We start from the raw sequence: 22,597 nt of genomic DNA, 5'->3' as shown, positions 1-22,597 counted from the left end.
TCTGCCCACCTCAGCTTCCCAAAGTGCTGGGATTACAGGTGTGAGCCACTGTACCCAGCCTATGTTTTTATATTAAACAGTGTTATAGCAAATGCAAGTATATGTGCATGTTTGCAGGAATCGCTAGTGCCGAGTTTGCACATTATGAATAGCCACTGCCAGGCTTTTCAAGTCCTTTTTTTACCAATTTACAGTTTCACTGAATTGGGTGAGGAAATTTCCTGCCCTACACCCTCTGTCTCACTTTGTTTTGTGCTGCTGTAACAGAATATCTGAGACTGGGTAATTTCTGAAGAACAAAGATTTATTCTTACAGTTCTCAAGGCTGGGAAGTCCAAGGTCAAGGGGCCCACATCTGGTGAGGGCCTTCTTGCTGCATCATCCCATGGTGGAAGGTGGAAGGGCAAGAGGGCATGCTTGCCTGCAGGAGAGGAAGAGGGGGGAAGGGGCCTGTACTTATTCTTTTATCAGGAACCCCTCCTGCGATAACTAACGCTTTCATGAGGGCAGGGCCCCGTGACCCATGCCCTCTTAAAAATCCGCCCCCTCAACACTGCTGGATGGGGAATGAAGTTTCCAACACATGAACTTTGGGGAACACAGTCAAACCATAGCATTCTGCTCCAGCCCCCCAAATTCATGTCCTTTTACATGCAGAGTACATTCATTCCATCCCAACAGGTTTAATGTTTTCATTTGTCCTAGCACCAAGTCAAGAGTCCAGAGTCTCATTTGAATCAGATACAGGTGAGACTCCGGGCAAGATTTCTCCTAAGGCAGATTCCTCTCCGCCAGTGGGCCTGGGAAATTAATGTGCTTCCAAAATATGATGGTGGGTCAGGCATAGGACAGCAATTCCCATTCCAAAGGGATTCGTTTCCTGTTGTTGCTGTAACAAATCACCACAAAGTTAGTGGCTTGAAGAATACAAATGGATTATCTCACATTTCCGGAGATCAGAAGTTTGAACCAGATCTGCCTGCACTACAATCAAGGTGGCAGCAGGGCTGATGAATGCCTTCCTGGACACGTGAGGGAAGCATCTGCCTCCTCACCTTTTCCAGCTTCTTGGGTCTGCCCTGTTCCTTGGCCTCTTCCTGCATTTGTCAAAGCCAGCAGCATTTATGCGGTGCCTTTCTTCCAAAGTTGTGTCTTCACGGACTTCCTGGGCAACTGTGAAGGACCTCTGTGATTACACTGGGCCTGTGGGGATAATCCACGCTAATCTCCCTTTATGCTGATTAGCAACTTTCATTGCATCTCCAACCTTAATTCCCCTTTGCTATGTAATCTAACACATTCACAGGTTCTGGAGATTCAGAAATGGACATGACTGGGGAGGGGAAAGCATTTTTCTGCCTACTCTAGATCCAAATGTCAACCCAAGGCTGAACAGCCCTGATTTCAAAGGACATATGCACACATGACACATATCCACACGTACATGCATTACACACACATACCTGTACACATTTAGACAGACATGTGGAGCATCTTTACAGGTCAGAACACAAATATACACCTCTACCTCCTTTTTATGGCTGCACAGTAAGCCATTCTGTGGATATACCATGTTCTACTTAACTGCATGAAAGCAAGGCAGCACCACCAAACCCTCCAGCCTCATATTCAATCTAATTGAACTGTGGCCTGAAGACAGCTCAAGACCGTCAAACCTCCACATCACAAACGGTTCCTCCAAGGCTGTAGGGATCTACTTGAGCCTTCATAATAGCCAACCACAGTAGCAGCTACATTTGCTGGGTGCTTTCTATGCCCCAGACACTGGGTTGACACCTACATCTATTCTAATTCTCAAACCAGGCAAATCGGATAGGATCCACTATTACTCCCATTTTACATATAAGGAAAGTGAAACTCCAAGAGGTAACTTGCCCAGGACCCCAGCACTAATAAGTGGGATTGTGGGATTCAAACCCAGATGGCCTGATTAGCCACCCCTAGACTTAGTTTATCTAAACCGGGGGTCAGCAGACTACACCTGAAGGCTCAATCCAGCTCACTGCCCATTTTTTATGGCCAGAAAGCTCAAAAGAGTGGTTATTTTTAAATGACTAGAAAAAAACCCAAAAGAATAATAATATTCGGTAACACGTGAAAATTATATGAAATTCAAATTTCAGTGTACATGAAAGTTTTATTGGAACACAGCCAGGCTTATGTGTTTATGTGCTATCTACGGCGGCTTTCAGGCTACAACAGCAGAGTTGAGTTGTTGTGATAGATACCGCCGTGTGATCTGCAGAGCTCAAAACTGACTCTCTAGCCATTTATCCTTTCCCCAGTCACAGAGAATCTGGTCCTCAATCTTTCTGACTGCTTCACGCTGAGAAGGGGCATTGTGGGATAATGACGAAGAACGAAAACGTCATGCCTATAGCTGAAGTACTCACAAGTGCCTGGCTGGCATCCAGCTTGATGGAACATGGTAATATGGGTCCTTTTATCTTGGTTTTAGAGCAACATTTCAAGCCATGCTAAGATGATTAATAACATAGATAACATCCGGATGCGGTGGCTCACACCTGTAATCCTAGCACTTTGGGAGGCCGAGGCAGGTGGATCACGAGGTCAAGAGATCGAGACCATCCTGGCCAACATGGTGAAACTCCATCTCTACTAAAAATACAAAAATTAGCTGGGCATGGTGGCATGTGCCTGTAGTCCCAGCTACTCGGGAGGCTGAGGCAGGAGAATCGTTTGAATCCAGGAGGTGGAGGTTCTAGTGAGCCAAGATTGCGCCACTGCACTCCAGCCTGGCAACAGAGCAAGACTATGTCTCAAAAAACAAATAATAATAATAATAGCCAGTGTGGTGGCGCACGCCTGTAATCCCAGCTACTCGGGAGGCTGAGGAAGGAGAATCGCTTGAACCCGGGAGGTTGAGGTTGCAGTGAGCCGACATCACGCCACTGCACTCCAGCCTGTGTAATGGGAGCAAGGCTCCATCTCAAAAACTAAAAATAAAAAATAACATAGAGAATAAAAATTTTAAAAATACCTCAGAATATGGAGTGGATCCCTTGGGGAATCCAAGAGAAGACTCCTCAGAGCTCTGGGTTCTCTGTATGGTTTCTTATTTCAGGTCTTTGGCTGGGCTTTGAATACTAACTTAAGGCGGTAGAAGGGTTCACACGACCATGAGTGTTTCCTCTAGAGGGATCCCAGAGGGACTAGTTTTACTCCAGTACGGTGAGTCCATGGGTAACACTGGCAAACTTGACAGATGGGTGGGTGGTCAGCAGCACCGCAAAGGAGCTGACCCATTGTGCTTGCAGCTGGTCTTGAGCCTGGTGGGACTGCCAGGTCTTCAGCATGACCTGGTTCCCCAGTTTCAAAGAATAAAGAGGCACAAGGAATTGGAACCTGTTAGAAGGAAACTCAGAGACTAGTTAACATACTTCCTAATGATTTTATATATGAACTAGCTTCTCTTTCTGGAGAGGAAAAATCCTCAAGTATCAGGGAATCTGGAGAAATGGTCTCCTGTACAGTATTTCAAAGGGGCTAGGAGCCAACCCACTTCTGGGGTATTCATATCTTCAGCAGGGCAAGGGGCAAGACTTTTCCCCAGGTAAGATTTGTCTCCTGGCAACTGGGGTCCCCTTGGTCACAAATGGGTCTGTTCAGTCAATGACAGGCTTAGGACTTTATTTTTAGTTTGGCCCCTTTTGGTCAAGATATGCCAGAGGCAGCATCAATAGCCAAGCTTTTATTTTGTCCCATATCATTGCTGGGGTGGTATGGCTGCCTGCTCTGGGTCCATCCTATCCCTCAGTGGGACTTCTATGGCCAAGGGACTCAGAATCAAAAGACTGATTTTCAATTAAACATTCTAGGCCAGATAGAAATGGTGGTGGGTAGGCACTCATTAATCCTGAAAACCTTTTAAGCAACACAAGGGTCAAAAAGCAAAATGTAAGATTAAAATTCCTGTCCTCTTAAAGCCAGGCCCCCATGGCTAGCGTACAAAGCATATCAGCTGCTTCATCTGAGGTGCTCCAGGTGGCATTGATAAGTGGAGTTGGGCAGTTCCACTTATCTCGGGTAAACAGATCTTACAGTGACTTTTATCCAGTCCACGCTCAGGAATAACCTCCTGTGTGTCTGAATTATATATCCTTCTACGACTGTTCAATTGTGAGCTGTGGGCCCTACATTAACCAGACATGCTCTTCCACTCTGCAGCATTTAAAACAAAAGACACTGCTTCCAAATTAGTTATTCTCACAATCCATTATTAGGAAAGGTGCCTCAAGGAAGCTGATGATACCAGTCTACAAAAGGGAACACTTCCTTCACATCACACCATTTGGCTTCAGTAGTTACTTCGTTTTGCCTTTCCCTACCTTGACTACCTTCTTGGAAACCACAGGTCTGAGAGGCACCAGAAACTACCTCTTTTGTGGGTGGCTTTGAGGCTAGTGATCTAAACTCAGACCCACATCTGAGCTTGGTCCAGCCTCAAGGCCCAATCCAGCACTCTTACTTTAATTTTAGCTATTATAGATAACAATAACTGAGGAATGAATATTTCACTTTTTCCTTATTAGTTTGGATTTCCTTATGCATCCAGTAGTCCAACTCCCCAGGAATTTGATCCATCTTTAAATTCCACTGGTTCTTGCAATGGCTTTCTATTAAAAAGAAAAAAAGTAAAAAAAAAAAATTAAAACAACAACAACAAAAAATTCCACTGGTACACTTTACCTTTAATAACTGAATGCAGCACAGCTGCAGCTCCAGGTTGCCACCCAGGAATCATAGGTTAATGTAATAACAGGTATACTACAGTCTTCTTCTGAAACATAATTTTTCTCTGGCCAGTTCCCCATCTCTACCAAAGACAAATCATGGTAAGACCAATTTATTTGCAAATTAAGTTTTAGTCTTATTATACTTAGCCAGATTATTTGCGTAAAGTACAGCAAGAATTATTGTCCATATAGGCTCTTTTAAGTTGGCTTTGCTGGAACTTTTCAAAAGGAATCTCAGATTCAACTTTTAAAGGCCTCTCAAGCTCAGCCAATAATGTATCTGTGCCTGCAGATACCTGTACAAATTGGGTGAATTCCTCTCCTCTCAAGGTGTCAAAGTAACTTTAGATTCCTGGGCCTGTCAGAAAGTGACATTCTTTACTTAGCACAGGTCAGGAATCCTGCAAAGGAACTACATAGAGAGGTGTGAGGCCAGTCTTTCCAAGGGACATTTATCAGCTCTATAAAGTCAATCTCAATTCCTCAAAGCAGTCTGCTTATATCTAAAAATGTCATTCCAGTTAAACCCTTGGTCAGAAAACCAGTACCTCCAATTATGTGCTGTTATAAAAGAAAACATTCTTATTGAACTTATGCACATAACTATATTGCCACAAGTTAAGAATATTCGCAAATAGTTTTTGAATTCTGGAGAAATCAAGCAGACAGCAAGAAATCTGCTTTAAATTTTATTTACAAGAGTATACTCAATTGTTAAGGGCTACAAATAGCTCAAGAGAAAAAAAATTTGACACTGAATAACAAAAAGAATCAGCAATGTTTCAAACCAAAAAAGCCACAAAAGAATTAGTTCAGTCCTCTATTAGCTCAGTCCATGCAATTAACTCTTGTTTTGCTTCATACTGGGTTAGCAATCTTTATGACCACATCAGCCTTTTAATTAGAGTCCTAGAAGTTTTCTGTCTAATCCAACAGCACAGTCTCTCTGACATCATCAGAAACCTGCATTCAGGAGTCTTCCAAGGAGCAAATTTTGGACCGTAGTTGACTGTAAGCCGCTTTTTGAGAAGAATCCATTAAAACAATAATCGTAGATGATAAAATTTTTAAGACATTCTAGTCAAAGACACATTAAAGATACAATTGTCAAGGAAATCTGGTTATTTCTGTGGCATACAACAATTTAACATAATACACATATTACTAATGGCATATACTAAGACATATCAGGATTTTAGGAATGCCATGTAATTTTGGCACACATTTATAACACATTTATATAAATATAACCCAAAGAAGGTTAAACACCATTTCATATTTGACAATGCTTCCTGTGTAATTTTAATATACCAAATAAGCCTAATATGTCTCTTTTGGACTTCAGGGGACCGCATATCTTTTTTTTTTTTTTTTTTTTGAGACAGAGTCTCGCTCTGTCGCCCAGGCTGGAGGCTCACTGCAAACTCCACCTCCCGGGTTCATGCCATTCTCCCGCCTCAGCCTCCCGAGTAGCTGGGACTACAGGCGCCCATGACCACGCCCAGCTAATTTTTTGTATTTTTTTAGTAGAGACGGGGTTTCACTGTGTTAGCCAGGATGGTCTCGATCTCCTGACCTTGTGATCCACCCACCTTGGCCTCCCAAAGTGCTGGGATTACAGGAGCCACCGCGCCCAGCCAGAGGACCTAATATCTTTTCAAAATATATATTATTTTTTGTTTGTTGTTGTTATTGGAGACAGGGTCTCCAAAACTCTGTAGCCCAGGCTGGAGTGCTGTGGTGCAATCACAGCATAGCTCACTGCAGCCTTGATCTCCTGGGCTCAAGCAATCCTCCCATCTCAGTCTCCAGAGTGGCTGGGACTACAGGCACATGCCACCCTGCCCAGATTTTCATGTTTTTTGTTGTTGTTGGGTTTTTTGTTTGGTTGGTTTTTTTTTTTTTTTTTTTTTTTTTTGTAGAGACGAGGTCTCACTATGTTGTCCAGACTGGTCTCAAACTCCTGAGCTCGAGTGATCTGCCCACCTCAGCCTATCAAATTGCTGGAATTACAGGTGTGAGCCACTGCATCCACCACTAATTTTTCTTTTTTTTGAGACAGTCTCGCTCTGTTGCTGGAGTGCAGTGGCACAATCTCAGCTCACTGCAACCTCCACCTCCTGGGTTCAAGTGATTTCCGGCTAATTTTTGTATTCTTAGTAGAGACGGGGTTTCACCTTGTTGGCCAGGCTGGTCTCAAACTTCTGACCTCAAGTGATCCACTCACCTTGGCCTCCCAAAGTGCTAGGATTACAGGTGTGAGCCACCATGGCTGGCCTTTTTTTAAGTTAGCTTAAGGTCAAAGAGACTGAATTTACAACTTGATTTTTTTTTTTTTTTTTTAGACAGAGTTTTGCTCTGTCACCCAGGCTGGAGGGCAGTGGTGCAATCTCAGCTCACTGCAACCTCCGCCTCTCAGGTTCAAGTGATTCTCTAGTAGCTGGGATTACAGGCACACACCACCACACCTGGCTAATTTTTGTAGTTTTAGTAGAGGTGGAGTTTCACCATTTTAGCCAGGCTAGTCTCAAATTCCTGAACTCAAATGATCTGCCTGCCTGGTCTCAGCCTCCCAAAGTGCTGGGATTATAGACATGAGCCACTGTAGCCGGCCAGAAGTTGAAATTTTGATGTTGGGAAGTTCATCAGTCGAATATCAAAAGTTTAAAACATTTGATGCCACAAAATAGGATCACAGTTCATTATAAAATATTATTCATTTAGCCAAAACGATAATTCAAAGATTTCAAAAAAAACCAAAAAAACAAAAAACCAAAACACCAAAGACCTTTTACTCATTGATATGAAGGAGACTCAGTTTCCCCAACTGTAAGATCCAATGAAGACAGCAGGAAGCCAACTAAATGTCTGTCTCTCTCCTTTTTTTTCCTGCAGTTTACTTAAAAGGTAAACAAAAATCTTTGATCTCTTATTAATGTTTTAGGGGTATTATTAATGTTAAAGCTAATAAAGCCTTATAAACAAATCTAATTTTAATCAGTTTGACCACGAAGTAAGATTTCCATACGCCTTGTATAACCTTTTACAATTTTCTGTTAAAGAGTAGATCAGTGGTCCAGGAAAACTGTTATTCCGACGCAGGGGCCGGACGCTTGCCTGGCATCAGTGTGCCTTTGATATTAATGTTTACAGAAAAACTCTAATTTTATCCCTCAAAGTTGGCCCTTACAATCTCACGCGCCCACCTCTTCCGCGATAGTCCCTGGGCCTAGGGGGATTGAATATTGTAATTACTGGCCCTGCGTCTCATGAAAGCATTTCATTTCGATTGTCACCTTCTCCCAGGTCTGAAGATGAGGCTTTGACTGGTGTCAGTGTTCAAGATTTAGCAGGAATCTGTGCCTTTTTCAGACTCAGGAGTCAAAGCCCTGTAACTTAACAGCAGAAGGACTTTAGAAGCAATATAGAAAGTTACATGGATGTAAAAACCTTAATTCTGTTAGATTTATTTTTAAGCAATATAAAAACTAATGATGACATAGGAATTATCAATAAAACGTAAATCTGTTCGTTAGGCCAGTTACCAAAAGGCAAAGAAAGACCTTCTGCAGTGTAATTGCTTCTCCTTATGGGAAGCCCATTTAGATAACCTTGTTGCCCAGGCTGGAGTGCAGTGGCGCAATCTCGGCTCACTGCAACCTCTGCCTCCTGGGTTCAAGTGATTCTCCTGCCTCAGCCTCCCAAGTAGCCGGGCTTACAGGCTCTCAACACCACGCCCGACTAATTTTTGTATTTTTAGTAGAGATGGGGTTTCGCTATGTTGGCCAGACTGGTCTCAAACTCCTGACTTCAGGTGATCCCCCCGCCACGGCCACCCAAAATGCTGGGATTACAGGCATGAGCCACTGTGCCTGGCCCCAACTCCGTAATTTGAATCAACTTTTAGATAACTTCTGAGTTAGATATTATTCTTTTTCTCAGTAAAGATATAACTTCTGTGACACATTTTATATACGGAATTACATATTAACTAGAATTATTAGTAACCTTACATTTTAATGAAAAACCTAGGAAGCAAGAAATCCTGAACTGTTTACCAGATATTAGCATTTTAGATGACAACCTTCCATAGTTTTTTAAAAAATCTTTCCCCATATCATAACCCTTTCTTAATTTAAAATGACTCAGACATCTAATGAGCGCCAAAACCTCAAGATTTTTAAATTACAGAAAAAGTTCACATACATTTACCCCATTCCTATTTTATGCATTTTTAGCCATTTCTCTACATTAATTATGAGAACTGAGATATTAGACAAAGCCAGTCATTGCTTCCTTGATAATCATTTTTATAACCAATGAATATCAGGTGTTCACCTAATTAAGAACTTTAAAATTAAAACACATGGGTATATTTGCCAATAACTCAGAAAATTCAGCTGTTTTTATTAAACGACAACATTAGTCTTATTTATCAAAAAAAACACACACACACACTAAGATTATTTTCTTCTTGGCTGGGTTTATAGTCTTATAAACTTTTCTGTCAAACTCTGACACCTTAACACATCTAGCAAATATAACACCCAGACAAAAAGGTAGGCTGACAAGTCTGAAGACATTTCTATTTTACCAATAATGTTAAAGTCAGCTTATTAAAGATTTACTTAAGTCACATGAACTTGGAAAATGACTGGACTTATTTACCTAATTTATGCACATTCTTTTTTATTTATAAGACAATTTGGTACCCTGTGAAAACTATACAGAACATCCAGAGACATACACACAAATACAAAGATCCAACAGCTTTTACCCTGGAATTCTAGCCATTAGATAGCAATGCAGACTCACTGGTTTATGAACATGTTCACATGGCTAAACTTTGTTTGCCCCAATTGGTAATCCAGTGAAGGCTGTGAACCAAAATTTTGGGTAAATCACTTTCCATGGCAGTTTGATTTTTAAAGGCCAAACCTCCCCAGACTTTAAAGAATACTGGGGCCAAACAGTACCACTGAAGAACATCACAAGCAGCCAGGCCCGACCTTGCTTAGGACAGCAGCAGAAAAGCCTGGATACATGGAACTCCATCCTGCCTTCCCATCCAACAGAAAAACGAACGCAATTATAAGACAGCAGTACAATTCAAAGACCCATGGAGAGTCCCAGCCTCCCCAGACTTCAAAGAACACTGGAGCCAAACAGTGTTACAAAATAATATTATTTTCCTTTGTTCCATTGGCTCATAACTATATTCAGACTAATTCTAAAGAATGCACCCAGGTGGGCTACATTCTAAGATCAAATTCTGATTTCTCGTGACTATATCCACACACACACACATAAATAATTATGAAAATACAATCTAGCCACAGTAGCGACTAACAAGCCCCCAAGACCATCCAAGCCAAAACAGTTGAGGTGCTTCCCTCTCACAGTCAGCTGGGCTTGTTCAACCTGCAAATGCAAATTCCTTCACAATTCCCCACCCAAACTGAGAGAAGCAGATCCTGCCATCTGGTACCCACAAAAGACAACGGTCAGATGCATATGTCACATTTCAAAGGCTGCTCTTCCTAGACAATCAGGAACACAGTTAGAGTCAGCAGCAGTGGGGACAAAGAGAGACAGACAGAAATCCACCTTTGGCCAAAAAAAGGTCAGGCAGCTGCTTAGGAGGGCCTCTGAGACTCTCCCCATCTGTGGCCACCAGCCAGAGGCAACCCATTCCTGATTAGTGGACCAAAATCTGTTACCGAAATGCCAGGGGTTCAGTATAGGTTCAGTATAGGTCCTGCACAGAAAGCCAATCATTAAGAAAAGTAATGCCGGGGAAGAAAACTTTATTATATTATGGTTGACATCAGCCCAAGAGAACAGGAGATCAGTCTCAAATCCCTCTCTCCAGCTGACTAAAGCCAGAGGCATCATATAGCGGGGGGAAGGAATTTAATTATGAGCAGGAAGACAGCAATCAGGCAGGAGTAAGGGATCAATTGTGACGACTGAGGGGTCGGGAGTGTCAGTGTCTGCACGCAGCAATCAGGTGAGTTTCTATCCCTTGGTGGAGGAAGGAACTCCGATGAGACTCAACAGGGCTTGCTGGGGCCGGAGGGTGAGGGCGAATGGCAAACAGCATGGGGAACTTTTTGGATGATGGAAACGTTCAGTGTCCTCCTCAGGGTACTGCTTAGGCACAGATGCAGACATTTGTCATAACCCACTGATTTGTACTCAAGATGAATGTGTTTCACTGTATAATTTTTACCTGCATTTAAAAAAGCAATTGTGTGAAAACTACAAGCTGCAGGATACCTAGGTACTGTATGTTACCACTTGGTAAAAAACTGAAGGGTATGAGCATTCTCCCTGACACACGCACTCACGCACACTCAGGAAAAGGCATTTGGGGGTGGCTGTTTTGGAGCGGGTGTCCTGGTGGCCAGCATCAGGCTGGCAGGAGCCACGCATGGCGCTGGGGAAAATCACTAATGCAGAGGGAGACGAGGCCAACCCAGAGATGAGGAAGGTGTAGGGAAGAACAGAGGCCTGCCCTGTTATTAGGGCTGTCACCGAAGACCAGCCCTAATGAGGCTCTAGGCCAGGCCTCTGCGTTTCCCGGCAGTGCCCTACCCTGGGTGGGCCTCTGAGCAGGCGCTGCCTAGAAGCATCTCATTGCGAGTTTCTCTCCTTTGTTTTAGAGACAGGACCTCCAGACTAAAGTCAGATCCAACTGCGCTGGATGTTTTACTTGGAGCCAACCAGATGACTTCTATGAACAATAGGGATGTCTTCCTGGTTTGATGGCCTTGACTCTGGCTTAAGCTGTTCCTTGGAGCAAGTGGGCAGCAATGTGGCCACATCTCAAGTGTGCTCATAAATGGCACAGAAAAGGGGAAGAGTTCCTAACAGTGAGATAAAGGAGACTGAAGCCAGTATGAAATTCTTAATATCAGAGAATGAGGGACTTCAAAATCTTTGTAGTGACCCGGGAGATACGTAGGAAGCATCAGAGCTTCAGATATGGCAGCAAACTACAAGTTATTGGCATCAATTACAACAGAAAGGCAGAAATGAGCGTTCCTGAAGCAAGAAAGCAAGCACTGCAGGATCGGTTGCAGGACCGGCAGCTATTGGCATCAATTACAACAGAAAGGCAGAAATGAGCGTTCCTAAAACAAGAAAGCAAGCACTGCAGGATGCGTTTTAGGACTGGCAGCTATTGGCATCAATTGCAACAGAAAGGCAGAAATGAGCATTCCTAAAGCAAGAAAGCAAGCACTGCAGGATGCATTGCAGGACTGGCAGCTATTGGCTTCAATTACAGCAGAAAGGCAGAAATGAGCGTTCCTAAAGCAAGAAAGCAAGCACTGCAGGATGCGTTTTAGGACTGGCAGCTATTGGCATCAATTACAACAGAAAGGCAGAAATGAGCGTTCCTAAAGCAAGAAAGCAAGCATTGCAGGATCGGCTGCAGGACCGGCAGCGAGTCCTGAAGTCAACACATTCGGGGAGGCCAGAGGTTCCCATCCACACTGCATCCCCTCCATTCGGGTGGTACCCATCATGCTTCCGTGTTCCACGATGAGTACATGGGTTTTTGTGACATAATTTCATCACGGCAATAAATAGATAGTCCAATGAAGTTTTAAAACACGAGTTTCCAGTTGGCCACTGAAGGCATATTGCTCAGACTTCTAAAGTAGGAGGAACAATTAGCTTTGATGAAAATGAAATCTACAAACTACAAACACCAGATACCATCCAGGAGCTCAAGCAAAAGAGAAGTCAGGATACTGATGACCATCCCCTGCTCTGACAGCACTTGAGAACTATCGAGGAAAATAAGCCATTAGACTCCAGCACAATGGCGAGCCCACAGGGAAGTGCAGGGTCCCCCCAGGTTGTCACCATCACCAAGGCTCACATTTATTGAGCCCTTATCAATAAGAGCCTGGCACTGTTCCAGGTGCTTTGCAAGAAATAGTTGCCTAAAAGTTTACAATAACTCTATATTATCATCCTCATGTTACAGAGATGTGGATAAGATGTGGCACAGAGAAGTGACTTGCACAAGGTTTCCTGGCTCTGCTCTGAATCTGGGCAGTATTACTTCAGGTACCCTGTCCTTAACCTACCTGATACATGCTTTACAAATATTAACCCACCTAATCCTCAAGACAACTATGAGACTGATACTACTATTATACCCATTTTAAAGATTAGAAACCTAGGCACAGAGAAGCTCATTAAATTGTTGAGCGTTACAGACATGACAGGAGGGGCCCTGAACACAAACCCAGGATACCAGAAAGAGATCCTGAAACTGGTGATGGCTTCTGAGACCTACTAGATGAGTTGGAAACCCGGAGGCTGGATATTACAAGAGCACCCAGGGCAGGGAGAAGAGAGGGAAGAGAGAGCAGGGAGGAGCAGACACAGCTGACATGGCTGGGGGAGAACCCCACCCCATTGAAGCTCAGGTACACGGGGCCTACTGAAGTCTGTGAGCAAACTTACTTGCCCACAGGGTGGGCAGGATTGCCGAGGGCCAGCCCAATTCCAGGCCATCAGGTGTGCAGACCCCGCTGAATGACTGCAGAAAACATGGAAAGGAACTCTGCTGGACTCCGGGCCTCCAAATGAGTACCAGGCAGCAAATGTAAAAAAAAAAAGATCTTCAGAAAGGCTGTTACATGCATTTAAAGAAAAGAAAAACAGGCTTAGCAAACCATGGCCACCCCACGCTGAGAAAGTATGGTGAGACCCAATGGATGGAAACTACTGGAAGGCTGATTTAGACTTAATTGAACAGCGTCTTCCAGAGGATTAGCAGTGCCAGAGTAGATACCATTGAACTAGAGTGTGTGAATGGCAAGGAGGTTTCACCTCTGAATCGGGGGAAGACAGAATGTTTTCCCCATTGGAGAAGTCAGCGACCATATTTCCACTATGGAGGAATCCAAGAATGGTCCGGCTTGGATGGCACAATCCACATGGTTCTGCATGACCTGCCACAGCTCCACATCCATGGGGACCAACCAGGGCCTGGGCAGCTGCTGGGCTCTCTTCTGATGCGGACAGTGTCTTGCTCTGTCACCCAGGCTGGAGTGCAGCGGCACAATCATAGCTCACTGCAGCCTCAAACTCCTTCAAGGGATCCTCCCCACTCTGCCTCCCAAAGCATGAGGAATAGAGACATGAGGCATTACTCCCAGCCATTGTAAACTTCATCTCCTTTAACACTTCCAATAATTGCAGGACAGACCAGATAATGGTTCTTCCTATCTATTGCTTCAAGTTTCATTCTCATTTTAAGTGATTTAAGGTTGGCTTCTGTGATTCTTTCTTAATGTTAAAGGTGTGACTTCAGTTTCATTTAGAGTTCATAAGAACACTAGCCAAGATGACACATTCATCTGGAATCCCAGGGAAGACGGAAGCAAAACCCTCCTTTTTCTCCTAAATATCCCAAAAGGTTGGGTGCCCTAGGTCCAAGGGATCTGCAAGCCTCCTAAAGAAATTTCCATTGTCCCTCCCGGCTGGTGTGAATTGTAATCTGGTATCTATATCCCAGGAACATTTAACAAACATTAAAGAAACACCGTAAAGCTAACAAGCTGTTACCAACTGTGAAGTCATTAGCTAGAGGAATCTTGGATTGTCCAAAGGACTGCAAAAGCCCAGGCAGATCCCATCTCTTCCTCATAACTGTTCCACTGGAAATTGTCATTTTTCACAGGGACTTTTTTTGTTTTTTTGGTGACACGGTCTGGCTCTCTGTCACCGAAGCTGGAGTGCAATGGCACCATCATGGCTCACTGCACCCTTGACTTCCCATACTCAGGTGATTGTCCCACCTCAGCCTCCTGAGTAGTTGGGACCACAAGAATGCACCACCACGCCTAGCTAACTTTTTCTTTTATTTATGTATTTTCAGATAGGGTCTTACACTGTTGCCCATGCTGGAGTGCAGTGGTGTGATTATGGCTCACTGCAGCCTCCAACTCCTGGGCTGAATCTATCCTCCTACCTCATCCTCCCGAAGTGCTGGGATTACAGGCATCAGCCACCATACCTTGCCTTAATTTTTAAAAATTCTTTGTAGGGATGGAGGTCTCTCTACATTGCCCAGGCTGGTCTTGAATTCCTGGGCTCATGCAATCGTCCTGACTCAGCCTCCCAAAGTGCTGGGATTATGTGCACGAGCCATCATGCCCTGCCTTAATTTTAAAAAATTATCTGTAGAGACAGGGTCTCCCTCTCTTGCCCAGGTTGACCTTGAACTCCTGGGCTCAAACTATCCTCCTGCCTCAGCCTCCCAAAGTGCTGGGATTGCAGGCATAAGCCACTACACCCAGCCTAACATGAGGCATTCTTTTTATTTATTTTGAGACACGGTCTCACTCTGTCATACAGGCAGGTGGGTGGTGACAGCGACCATGACCACGGGTCAACCTGGGCCTCAGACACTGGGGAAAGGTGGCCATGTCCAGTTTTCTCTAGAAATTAGGAGGCAGGTCATCCGAGGAGAGAGGGTGTGTCTGGGGTAGGCTGGAGTAGCTTTCAGAAAAGTGAAAGTCTGGCAAAAGCCCTCAGGAAAATGGGACAGAAAACGAGCCAAGCGGTGGACGGCAGCGTTCATTCAGCCCAGCTGAGCTTAGAGGCCATGAAATGCTGGCAGCCCCACACTGCACGACTGCAGGGTCTTTCTGGGCCACGCCCCGAATCCCAGGTATGGAAGTGAAGGACCCAAAAAGAGGAACGAATCAGGCTGTTATTCCGCAGAACAGGTGAAAGAAAACCAAGTAGACAGAGCCTTGGAAGTCAAAGAGTCACCCACATGCCTGACCCAGTCAGAAGAAAGGGAACCAAGCCAGGGCGGGAGGGACTGTGTGGGAAAGAGGAGGCTGAAAGGAGGAGAGACCGCGGGCAGAGGCGGACAAGGCACCAAGGTGAAGACCTTTGAGGTGCTTCTTGAACCACAGTGGCGAATGTCTTTCTGGACAAGAGTGCCAGTGCCCACCGCCATCACAGGACACAGCCCCATCCGCACTCCCAGGACAGCAACATCTCATTGTCCCGAACTCTGCCAATTTCATGAGTGAAAAGTGGAGCCTGGAAGCTTTGCATTTCTTCAATGACTTCGAATGTTTTAAAATGGTCTCACAGATTTCCTGGTCATCGGTATTTCATCTGAGAAGTTTCTGTCTGTGATACCTGCTCATTAGAGCAGAGTTCTTAAAATTGTTAGAGAGCGTTATACATCCAGTATATTCACCTCTGTGGTGGTTGCTCTCAGTTTTGTCCAGTTAGTCATCGTTTTAAATTTAACTTTGATATCATAATAAAACAGACAAAAGTGTAGTTATTATGTGCTTAAATCTACAGGTGCTTTTTTAAAAAGTTCTTTTTAGAGACAGGGTTTTGCCCTGTCGCCCAGGCTGGAGTGCAGTGGCGCGATCTTGGCTCACTTCAGCCTCCACCTCTTGGGTTCAAGCCATCCTCCTGCCTCAACCTCCAGAGCAGCTGGGACTACAGGTGAAAATATCACAATTATATGTTAGAGAGAGAATGAATCATTGTAAAACAATGAAAAGGTGAAGAATTTCTGTTACCTGTGTAAGTAACATCTACATCAGCCCTCACCTGAAGTTCCTCACCTCTTCCCTTGCTCTTTTCTTCAGCCCAAACACGGTGTTCAACGTTCTTCCCAGTCACCGCCCAAGGCCGCTGTCTTAGCCCCGCCGTCATCACCTCTCTGAGCCTACTGCAGTAGCTTCCTATCTGGGTTCCCTTTCCATTCCTCCCGGGTCCTGACTCCATCGGCTACCAGCTGACTTCCCATAGCACCAACTTTTCTCAGCCTTCTGCCTATGAGAGCTCCCCAAATTCTACCACGGGAGCCCTCAAACCATGATCCTCCCCAAAACGTGAACAGCAGCTTTTCGAACCATGGACAGATGGCACAGATGACAACCGAAGCCAATCACCACTGCCTGTCCCTGGAAGTGGATGCTCCGGGTCATGGGTGGCCATGTATCTCGGTCCTGCTATCCTGGGTGGTTGGAGGAATTCTAGCAATGAGAGTTGAAAACCGCTCGGCGCGCGGCAAGAGAGGATGAGGCCCGAGTCTGACCTCGGAAGGGAGCTGCTCCCCGGGCAGTGGACCCCAGGGCTGGCGGGGAGGCGGCCTCGGTCCACCCAGTTGGTCTCGGGCCGCTGGGCCTCAGCCCCCAAGCCTGGTGCCCGCTGGCCCCGGAGGAGCTGTCCGGCCCCCTCCGTCACTCGCCTTCCGGGGCTTGGTCGGCCAGCTGCTTCACGCGCGCGAGCTGGGGTCCCCAACGGCGGACGAGCGCCGCTCCCACCGCTCCAGCGCCCAGACTGCAGCGGCTCCGCCTCCGCGGTCCGTTGGCCCCGCCCCACGTCACTTCCGGGGCCCCGCCCACCCCCTTCGGGCCCGCCCAGCACGGCCTCCCCTTGTGGCCTGGAGCCCCAGGCCGAGGGTGCAGAGACCAGAAGGCCGAGCTGGGCGGCGACCCCCGTTCTTGCCCGGTCACTTCCTGCGGCGCCGCCTGCCAGCTGGCAAACTGTGGCTGGGAGACCCTTTAAATAGAACGTATTAGCCAAAACTAGAATAGCAAAATATGTACCATGTTTCAATTTAATGGGATTGCCAGGTGTTTTAAGGGTCCGCCGCAACGGTCCCTCGAGTCCCGGGGTTTTTGTCCCCATCAGATCATTCGTGGTGTGGATCTTCCGGGAGGTTATGGGAAAGGGAGACCAGCAGCCGGCTCCGTGGGCGGCCATCCTGCTCCCCCAGCAAGGCCAGGCAAATCTCCCCAGTGCTGGGATCCCCTTAGTACGTTCATTTTGTCTAGGGTCCAGGTGGGGCCATCGAGCCCCTTGCCCACAGGATTGGTCCTTTGGCATGCAGATAAGCAACACCGCCAAAAAAAAGCCCATGGGGTCTTTAGGCTGTTAGGAGACCACCAGGGAGCCATTCCTAAATCTTCCCAGGTGATGGTTCCAAAAACCCTGGTGTTTGGGGAAAGGAAAAAGGGTTGTCCACAGGACTATGCTGGAACACTTTCCCAAACAGTGTCTGCCTGGCTGTCCCAAGCAGCCGGTGATGGAGCGATGGTCATGAGGCTAGACCAAAGACCACAGAGTCTGGCCTCACTCTAGTGGAACTCAGGCACCCACCCGTTAGGATGTCGTGTTGCTGCTGCCCCCAGGTGGAATCCTGGGAAACCACCTGGCCGACACGGGCCACACCTGATGGGACCTCACAAGGAGATACAGTCCATTAACGTTCATCAGGGTGGGAAGAAGTGGCAACACCTACTGGGATAACAAAACTCATTAGCTGAAGGGCAAGCTGGCCAGCAACTGGCAGTGATGTTCTCAACAGTCCTTGCCGCCTTATAAAACCAGCTACTTAGGCAGGGCACGGTGGCTCACTCCTGTAATCCCAGCACTTTGGGAGGCTGAAGTGGGCGGATCACAAGGTCTAGGAGTTCAAGACCAACATGGCCAGTATGGTGAAACCCCGTCTCTACTAAAAATACAAAAAGTAGCCTGGTGTGGTGGTGGGCGCCTGTAGTCCTAGCTACTTGGGAGACTGGGGCAGGAGAATCGCTTGAACCCGGGAGGAGGAGGTTGCAGTGAGCTGAGATCGCGCCACTGCACTCCAGCCTGGGAGACAGAGCAAGACTCCGTCTCTAAATAAATAAATAAATAAATAAACAAACAAACAAAACCAGCTACTTAGTAAAGGAGCAGCTAGTTAAAGCTAACCAGGGGTCCTCAATCAAGGATGGGCCATACTGTTTGTGATGCCAATCGTTTTATTCACACTCTGTACTCCATTGATGAAAGAGGGATTCCTTCCCCCCACGCTCCTGCCCCCGCCTCTGTCCCCGCCCCCAGAGATATGGGGATGGCCGAACACACAACACTTGATGCAGGACAGATGCAATCAACAGCAGCTGACTGGTCACAGATACTCCAGTCCAGGGGAGAAGGACCCTGCACACTATGCAGGGCAATGTGGAGGCTACACTCCGAAACACGGTAACAAGGAGGGGCTGCTGGAGGCAGGCTTTGTAGTAACAAAAGTGCAGAGTGAGCCCTGGTTCCCACGGGAGGGTGTGACTGGCTTGTCTGAATAATATGTCCTTGAGCTGGCAGGGAACTGAAGCCTACTGTTTGGGGATAAGCAGGCTCTGTGTCTGATCCCTAAAATAAGGAGAGTGTTTAGCCAGAGAATTTCATCTGCGGAAGCAGACAGGGAACGAGACTTGGAGTTCAGCCATTTGAGGGCCTCTTGATTTAAATGGATGTAAAGACAGAATTTGATATGAATCCTAATTTCAGGCCTTACACCACAATACACTATTAAAAAGTAAGTTTTCCGAGAACTAGTCATTGAGTTCAGTGTCACAAGATTTTAAATAAACATTCTAAACTCAACTGTGGCGTAGTGGTTCACGCCTGTAATCCCAGCACTTTGGGAGGCCAAGATGGGAGGATTGCTTGAGCCAGGGGTTCGAGACCAGCCTGGGTAAGATGGTAAGGCCCTATCTCTACAAAAAAATACATAAATTAGCCAGGCATGGTGATGAGAGCCTGTGGTCCCAGTTCCATGGGAGGCTGAGGTGGGAGGACCACTTGAGGCTAGGAGGTCAAGGCTGCATTGAGCCATATTCACACTGCTGGGCTCCAGCCTGGGTGACAGAGTGAGACTCATCTCAAAAAATAAATAAAGAAGATAATTTCACCTATTGCTTAACATAGAAAATGGGAGCCCTCAGAATGAGACTCCCTTAACTTCCCCCAAGAAACATAACCATCCGTTTTTTACTGTTACAGTTGTGAATGTCCTCCAGTAAAGACCACATGAAACACTCTGTAGTCAAGCAAGCTGGGTTTATTACTTGTTGCAAGGAGGGAAGACTCACACCATGAGGAGCATATCAGTAAGAGGATGTTAGACCTTTAGGATCTGGGCTTTGGCTGGGTGATTTGGGGGAGGGTCCAGGGGTTTGCTCTGGATCGAGTGCTGATAGGAGGTAGGAAAATTCTATCATCCGGTAGCTGTATGTTTTCTAGAAAGAGGTTTGGCTGGAGTAGGGCTAAAGCTACAATGTGTAAAGAAGCCACAGTCACTCCTATCAGCTGGGAGAAGGGAATGTCTGGTATTCTGTGGGTGGCACAGTGACCTTGCTTTTGTCCTTACACAGAATGATGATGTGGTCTCGTGTCATCTCCTATCATCACCACTGCAGAGTGCCCTTGTGTGAGTGGTCTGCATGATTGTTTATGTCCAACAGGAGAACAACATGGCCTTGTTGTGGGCACCAGCCAGCTTCCAAAAACATACGGCCTGGCTCATAGCACCAGGCAACCTCCTAGAAGTCAGTTTTGCTTTTCTGTTTTTCACAGTGGAGGAGGTGAGCCTTAAAGAGATCGATAAGGGTTTGCCCGGCAGAAGACAACAGCGTGAGCAGAGGCATGGAGTCTGCAGTAGAACTGCATGTTAGGAGAATCTGATATAGGGTCAGGAGGGGTAGCAGGAGAGATTTCTGGACAGGCTTTCACACAGTGAATCATGGAAGCTCCCCCAAATCACCCAGCCAAAGCCCAGATTATAAAGATCTAACATCCTCTTACTGATATGTTCCTCATGGTGTGAGTCTTCTCTCCTTGCAACAATAAACCCAGCTTGCTTGACTACAGAGTGTTTCATGTGGTCTTTACTGGAGGACATTCACAACTGTAACAGTAAAAAACGGATGGTTATGTTTCTTGGGGGAAGTTAAGGGAGTCTCATTCTGAGGGCTCCCATTTTCTATGTTAAGCAATAGGTGAAATTATCTTCTTTATTTATTTTTTGAGTGCAAGTTTTATCCTGAGGGATTTTAAGTGAGGAACTGACATGACCTGGGTTTGCATTTCAGAAAAATCCCCAACAGCTGCGTGGGAGAAGGCTTGGTGACAAAGGGGAAGCCTCCTTTTCTTTCCCACACCCACAGCCCCTGCACCTGCTGTCCTCGCTCATCCGATCTATTGCAACACATCCTTATTCTACCTTTGGCCAGGGTGATTTTTCAGAATCACAGATCTTTTCCTGTAACTTCCTTAAAACCTTTTGATTCCCAATCAATTACCAGTGAAAAATCTGCACTTCATTGCCTGACATACATACTGTACCTTTCATCATCTGTTCCCTCTAGCCTGATATCTGGCTTTGCATTAGTTAATTCTTGCACTGCTAAAAAGAAATACCTGAGACTGGGTAATTTATAAAGAAGAAATGTGTGTGTGGTTTGTTTTTTGTTTTGTTTTGTTGTTATTGTTGTTTTTGAGACAGAGTTTCGCTCTTGTTGCCCAGGCTGCAGTGCAATGGTGCAATCTCAGCTCACTGCAACCTCCGCTTCCCAGGTTCAAGCAATTATCCTGCCTCAGCCTCCCAAGTAGCTGGGATTATAGGTGCCCGCCACCACACTCAGCTAATTTTTTGTATTTTTAGTAGAGACAGGGTTTCACCATGTTGGCCAGGCTGGTCTCGAACTCCTGACCCTAGGTGATCCACCCCCACCCCCCCGACCCCCGGCCTCCCAAAGTGCTGGAATTACAGGCATGAGCCACCACACCCAACCAAGAAGAAATGTTTAAATGGCTCACAGTTCTGTTGGCTGTACAGGAATTATAGCAGCTTCTGCTTCTGGTGAGGCCTTGGGAGGCTTCTAATCACGACAGATGGCAAAGGGTGAGCAAGGCATCTCACATGGTGGGAGCAGGAGCCACAGAGAGCAAGGGGTACGGTGCTGCACACTTTTAAACAACCAGAACTCCTGAGAACTCACTATCAGAACCGCACCAAGAGGATGGTCCTAAACCATTCATGAGAAATCCACCCCCATGATCCAACCGCTTTCTACCAGGCCCCGCCTCCAACAGTGGGGACTACAGGCTGGGCGTGGTGGCTCATGTCTGTAATCCCAGCACTTTGGGAGGCCGAGGCAAGTGGATCACCTGAGGTCAGGAATTTGAGACCAGCCCAGCCAACATGGTGAAACCCCATCTCTACAAACAATACAAAAAATAGCCAGGCATGGTGGCGGGCACCTGTAATCCCAGCTACTCGGGAGGCTGAGACAGGAGAATCGCTTGAACCCAGGAGACGGAGGTTGTGGTGAGCCGAGATCGGGCCACTGCACTCCAGCCTGGGTGACAGGGTGAGAAACTCCGTCTCAGAAAAGAAAGAGAAAAAAAAAACAGTGGGGACTACATTTAAACATGAGATTTGGTGAGGACCCAGATCCAAACTGTATCAGGCTGCCAGCTGGCATCTCCACTTGGGGGTCTCAGTACTATCTCAGATTCACTATTTCCAAAGCTGTGTTCAAGATCACCTCCCCAATCTCCTCCCTGCTGTCTCCACCTCCCAACTTAGCAAATAGTGCCATGGCTCCTTCAGTTCAAAAGTAAAAAAGGTAGGCATCATCTTGGAACTACCCTTTTTCTTTCCCCTTATGCAATCAGTCCCCCAAATATGTTGATTTTATCCACTAAGTATTTCTGGAATCTACTTTTCTTCCGCCTCTCCTTTTGGTATCTGTGAAGTGAGCTCCCCCAATCACTCTGACTTTATCCAAATCCATATCTCACACAGAAGCCAGAGGTTTGTAAAAGGCCTGTTTGCTCCTGTCACTCCCTAGCTCAACTGCTTGCTGTTGCTGTTGGGAAAAGACCAGAGTGTCGCCAGGTGTGGTGACTCACACCTGTAATCCCAGCACTTTAGGAGGCTGAGGCAGGAGAATCACTTGAGGCCAGGAGTTCAAGACCAG

General features: G+C 46.1%; 1 protein-coding gene across 10 annotated transcripts in view; it reads right to left on the bottom strand.

Moving 5' to 3' along the window:
• Positions 1 to 283: 283 nt before the first annotated feature.
• Positions 284 to 22,597, bottom strand: part of LOC129527605 (uncharacterized) — a 52,150-nt gene continuing 29,836 nt past the window's right edge. For 2 of the 10 annotated variants that reach the window (XR_008672602.2, XR_010131520.1), the window contains exons 4-5: positions 3,023 to 4,658; positions 284 to 1,203 (exon numbers count right to left, since the gene is read on the bottom strand). Coding sequence is in view for 5 of the 10 variants with exons in the window: in XM_063700053.1 (XP_063556123.1) it covers positions 16,617 to 17,708 (1,092 nt within the window). In the remaining 5 variants the exon portion in view is untranslated. Of the gene's footprint in view, positions 1,204 to 3,022; positions 8,168 to 16,391; positions 20,411 to 22,597 lie in introns of those variants that run through there. The other 8 variants (XM_063700053.1, XR_010131518.1, XR_010131519.1 and 5 more) reach the window with 8 other exon arrangements.

This window comes from Gorilla gorilla, chromosome 18, assembly GCF_029281585.2.
Source record: "Gorilla gorilla gorilla isolate KB3781 chromosome 18, NHGRI_mGorGor1-v2.1_pri, whole genome shotgun sequence".
Taxonomy (NCBI): domain Eukaryota; kingdom Metazoa; phylum Chordata; class Mammalia; order Primates; family Hominidae; genus Gorilla; species Gorilla gorilla.
The sequence above is the reverse complement of the archived record's forward strand: the minus strand, read 5'-3'. Positions and strand labels throughout refer to the sequence as shown.